The 6,000-nt window shown below is 32.1% G+C and overlaps 1 protein-coding gene across 1 annotated transcript; it reads left to right on the forward strand.

Moving 5' to 3' along the window:
• Positions 1–2,899: 2,899 nt before the first annotated feature.
• LOC109793444 (Integrase-type DNA-binding superfamily protein) lies at positions 2,900–4,168 on the forward strand. Its single transcript, XM_020352916.3, has one exon. The coding sequence runs from the start codon at positions 3,092–3,094 to the stop codon at positions 3,836–3,838; it is 747 nt and encodes a 248-aa protein (XP_020208505.1). The 5' UTR covers positions 2,900–3,091; the 3' UTR covers positions 3,839–4,168.
• The last annotated feature ends 1,832 nt before the right edge of the window (positions 4,169–6,000 follow it).

Genomic DNA, 6,000 nt, shown 5'->3' on the forward strand with positions numbered 1-6,000 from the left:
AATCTAAGGAATGTCTAAGTTCTCCACCCAGCGAGCGCTGCAACCAAAGGTACGCACTTTTCACTGAGAATACACCATCCTTATCACAAATCCATCTCCAATGGTCTTGCTTAGAAGATAAAATTTGCAGACCCTGAAGCATTTCCAACAAGGTATTCACACTCCTTACTTCATGGACAAAAGGTTCTCTTCTCCAATTAACCTGCCACACCCACCTAGATCCCTCCCAAGTTCCATTATGCCCCACCATTGACAACGGATCAAAGGCAAAGGAGTACAAACGAGGAAAGACATCCAACAAGCGCAAACCACCTATCCACTTATCCTCCCAAAATCGGGTTGTAGTGCCATCGCCAATACAACGTTCAATCTTTTCATCCAACCAAAAATTTCCTTGTTGTAGCACCCACACTATATCCTTCCACCACCAAGAAGCCCTCCTATCCACATTTGAGCACTTATCACGTTGAGCCATCCTTGACACCTCTCCACAAGAAATCACGTTGGATGACCACAATTTCCTTAATCACCGAGTTTGGTGCTTTAAAAAATGACAGAAAATGGATGGGCATTGCATTCAAAACTGAATTAATTAAGGTCACCCTCCCCCCAATGGACAAATGCCTATGCTTCCAAGAGGATAGACGCTTACGTAAGCCATCAAGTATTGGTCTCCAAGTAGCCAACTTCCTAGGATTTGCACCAAGAGGTAAGCCCAAATGCTTAAACGGTAGTTGACCCACCTTACAATGCAAAAAAGAAGCCGACAAATCAATAAAATCTACCCCTGAGTGAATGCCAACCACGCAACTCTTGTGAAAGTTAATTTTCATATATGAAATTAACTCAAAACAACGCAATATGGCCTTTAAGCACCACAAATTCTGCATAGTAGCTTCTCCAATTATCAAAGTATCATCAACGAACTGCAAAAGAGAAATTGGTGGACTTTCACCACCCAAGTGTACTCCCGTAAATAGATTCATATCTAAGGTCTTGGTCATCAACAATCTGAGACCTTCTGCAGCAATTAGGAACAAAGATGGTGCTAATGGATCTCCCTGCAACAATTAGGAACATTGAAATTGATACTCATGTTCGACGCTCTTACAAAGAATAATATTTATATTTCAATATTATTAAAACGTGCATTAAAAATTTGTTATGTTAAGAGAAAATAGAATTATTTTTTAAATATTTTTTTGAGAATATAATTTATAAACGTTGTTGAGAGGAGATATTTCATTAAAATTAAAATACACCATCATTTATTTTTTCAATTCAAAGACGCTAGTATTTATGTATTGGTTCCATCGAAACAAAAAAGGTGTGAAAAGAGTGTTGCGTTTAGAAAATTGAGCGATGGAGATGAGTCCATGATGACCTTTGGCGAAGACGAAGGGAATAGGATCCAAAAGTCACTTGCCCTCTCCACAAACGTTTGCAAACTGTGTGGGATTCGTCAACATTTTTGTTGTGGCGCCGCAATTCATCACACCATATATCCTCCACTGTCTTTTTATTCCGTTAACTACCTGTCACGTTTTATTCCACTTAATCCATGCAAATGTGTAAATCTTTCTTTCCTTTTAACCTTTTATTTTACGAAACACGTTAGGTGTAATTCTTATTTTAAAAAATTATATATTTTTATAAATTTTGTAGACCTAAAGTGATTCGATTAATAAAAATTATTTATGTTTAAGTATTATGTAATGTAAAAATATATTTTATTGTAATTATATTAAAATTGTATGCTTTATTACATACAAAATATTTTTCCTATTAATAAAAATGTTTCTAATCACTTACAAAATAAAATACATAAATATACACAAATTCTCTTAATTTATTAATATATAATAATTTAACTTCTTTAAATTAATTAAAGTTCAAAATACTTTGAAATATCTTTAATTGTGCTTAATTAATGAATTTAGAAAAATCGTAAATGGTTCAAAAAAAATTATAATTTTTTTTCTTCATAAACATGATCCATGTATTATTTCAAAATTAATAATAAAAAATTAATATGTATTCATGAATGTAACTTCTATATATATATAGAAATAAAAATATGTTTCATTCTAAAGTAAATTAAACTAGCATGATTGCTCCAGTAAAAAAAATGATATAAACTACAGCTTCAAATTTTCGTCAGGAGAGGGATTTATATTTATTGTTTGATAATACTCGAGGTAAATATTTACTGTTTGATAGTATATTAGTTAAGATTGTTTTTTAGTTAAAATTATTTATAAAATAAATAATTTGAATATATATAATAAAATATATTTTATTAATCAAATAAGATGTTCATTTTTATTGTATTTAAATAAAATAAGTTTTAATTTAAATTTAAAATACTTATATTTTAAATCTTAATTTCCTCTCTTAAATATAAATTATTTATATTTTTATCATTTAAATTTATAATTTTAACATTTTACTTAAATTGAAAAAATATCATGAAATATTCATTATTCAATGAAATCAAGTGTTATTGTACTTGTATTTTTTTTTTAATATTGTGTTACACAGATACAAATAATTAATGTTGTTTCTCTTGATTGAATAAAATAAGAAAATATTACATGTCTTTTTTATAAATTAAAGGACGAAACAAAATAAGAAAATAATAATTTAATCTCAGAGCGGTATTATTAATAGAGTTAATTACTTATACATTATTAGTGTAAAAAAATTTTATACTGGAAACCAATCATATATTTTAATAGTTTATGTCATTTATTTATTTAATAAAATAAAAATAAAATAAAATAAAATAAAATATATAATTAATTGCTGATATAAAAAAGTTTAGGGTGTTATTTTAGAAAGTGAGGGAAAGAAGCAGTATTATTATTAAAGTGATAGAAGGGGTATATAATTGAGACGTGTAAGGTAGGTGTAAGGGGTGGGCATTTGGCAATTGGCAGTGAGGAATGAGGTATTTTGGAATAGGATACAATGCTTATGCAACCAACTATATAAACATTGAAATGCAAAGTGAGTGTGAGGTAACACAAGAATTCCTCCTCCTTCCTCTTTCGTGTTGTCTTGTTACATACATACCGCTATAGATAGCAACATGGGAGCGGATAGTGGAGAGCTGATGAAAGCGCTTAAGCCTTTTATGAAAACTCATTATCTGTCTTCCGCATCTCCCTCATCATTATCACTGTCAGTGTCACAATCTCTCCCCAACCAACTCAGCCCACACCAAATACGTCAGATTCAGCAGCAGCAGCAGCAACCCACAAGACTCGTGGGCCCAAAGCGCGTCCCCATGAAACACACAGCCACAGCGAAGCTCTACCGCGGGGTGCGACAGCGGCATTGGGGGAAGTGGGTGGCCGAGATCAGACTCCCGAAGAACCGCACGCGCCTCTGGCTGGGAACCTTCGACACCGCAGAGGAAGCAGCCTTGGCATACGACAACGCAGCGTTTAAGCTCAGGGGCGACTTGGCACGCCTCAATTTCCCTCATTTACGACACAACGGACCCTTGGTTCTCGGCGACTTCGGCGATTACAAGCCCCTCCCTTCCTCCGTCCACTCCAAGCTCCAAGCTATTTGCGAAGCCTTGCCCCTTTCCCTTTCCCACAAACCACAGCCCAAGCCCTCTGTCCAAGACGTCAAGCCCGTCATACGCGCTGCTCAGCTCCCACTGTTGGAGGATTTTAAGGTCAACCCCATGCTGTCTGCCGAATCTTCTTCTTCGCCTGAATCCGGTGTTTCTTTCTTGAATTTCTCCGATTCTAGTGAGTGGGATGAAATACACAACTTTGGGTTGGAGAAGTACCCTTCCGTGGAGATTGATTGGGCGGCTATATAAAATGCTTGCTTTACCTTTCCTCTGCTTTGGTTTTACTATATACTATGTACCATGTCTATGTCTATGTCTATGTCTATGTACTTTTACGTTTATGTTTTGGTGTCTTTAGCTGCTTCCGCGATGGAATTTTTAACATTTGCGGATGTTTTGCTCGGACACAGCTTGCAAGTTTTAGGCAGAGAGGGTCCTAGTCCTAGTAGTGGTTGGTTATGGTCTTTTACTCTTTTTGGTCTGCTGGTGTTTTTTATTCCTTGCATGACCCTGCCCTTTCTACTTCTTCTTCAACTGTAATTAAACCGTCCTTCCAATATATCACAAATTTTACATGTTCTTGTAAGCATCCAGACCTATATGCTCTTATCAATTTTCGTTTTAAGCTACGTTATTCTAGTATGCTAATTCCTTTGCTGACTTATAACGGTCATTCAGTCTGACTCTGACTATTGTCAATTCTGAGTGCTGTCAAATTGTTGCTGCAACCTTTCTTTCTCATCCATACAAGACTTTTGCTTCTGTTTTTATTTTTTATTGGATCTTGTTCGCTAATGCTTGGAGGAGTATTAATTAAGGAGAATCAAATATAATTTCATTAATAGTTTAATCATTTAAAAAATACTTTTTCTAGGAATTTAATTGACCCGTACACGTGAAAGATATATTTTACCACTATTAGTTAACAAAATTTATTCTTATATAATTTTAAAATAATTATTATAATAGTCAATCAATTTATCACATGTGAAAAAAATTATACTTGTATTCATAAATTTACTATTTCCTTTTTAAAGGAAATACATGTTATCTAGTGGGTGGTCAGAGAGATTTAAATAACTTATCCTTTTAATCTCATTATATTCTTACAAGCAAAAAAGTAACATTTCATGATTTTTTCATTAAATAGAAACACTAATTTTGTAGTTATTTTTAATTAAATGTCCCTTTTAAATGAAAGGTTGAGTATCTAAGCAAAAAAAAAAAAAAGTGTTTTTGATGCTCCATATATTGTTTTACTGCATCCACATGATGCAATGTGACCGATAGATAATGTTATTTCTTAAGAATGTGATTAGAATCAAATCTTAAACGGTAAAAAATATTTTTAAAAATACCATCTCTTGAAATAAAATTAGTATTTCAAAAGATCTTTATCTTAAGTCTGGAGCAAGGAATCGAGCAGCCGTGAGTTAAAAAAGAATGTTATCTTTCCTTGTGGATCAAGTTATGAACCTCCTAAGATCACCCCATTCATGCAGTCAAAGGGGAACTAATCAAAAGTTTCAGATTCATTTCATTCGCGCAGAGAGAGAGAGAGAGAGAAAAGAAAAGCAAACGTATATATTATTAAATAAAATTATTGGTGTCAACGGTTTTATTTCAAAGTATAACTATTCCATTCAAATTTCAATAGTTGGGACTTGAGATTCCCAGCATACATGTTGCGACGTGGAACAAGAAAGGATCAGAATACGAAGCGCTAGCTCAATAGATATATACAAAATTTAATTTAATATAGATAGATCTAGAACTGGATAACCAACCTTCGTGATGATGATGATCTGCAGTTGGAAGAATATTAAGAGATTAACCAAGGATTTCTTCAACAGCATTCCACTAGTGATAAAAAGATAAATTAATTAAGATTAATTCAAGTGATTAGGCAGTTGTTTTTATCTCGTTAAAATAAATTATTTCTTAATAGTTGCAATATTTTATATTTAAAGTTTATAATAAATAAATAAATAAATATATGTGAATATATAAATTATATTTACATTTATATTAAAAAGTTTAAACTGTGATATGAAGTTATTGTTAATTATTAACGTATTTTAAAATATTAAAATTTAATTTAGAAAAGATAAAAAAATAAATTCAGAGGGATAAGGAGTTAAAATATGAAACATACAAATAAATATGAAATGAGGGTAGCTTCAAATGGTTGAAAAACTTTTTGGTTAGTATTTGAGGTTGAGTGTGAAAAGTACATTCAAACGAGTGAGCAAAGAGATAAAATATAGAACAACAAGTCTCTTCAAATTATACACTTTTTTTTGTTTGTATAAAATTAAAAAAATAGATATAATTGTTTGTGCAAGAACTCAATTAACTTAAAATTTATGAATAAATTAGACAATTATATAAAAGTGATTTTTGTTGAATCA

The sequence above is a fragment of the Cajanus cajan genome, chromosome 2 (assembly GCF_000230855.2).
Source record: "Cajanus cajan strain Asha chromosome 2, NIPB_CcT2T_4, whole genome shotgun sequence".
NCBI classification, from domain to species: domain Eukaryota; kingdom Viridiplantae; phylum Streptophyta; class Magnoliopsida; order Fabales; family Fabaceae; genus Cajanus; species Cajanus cajan.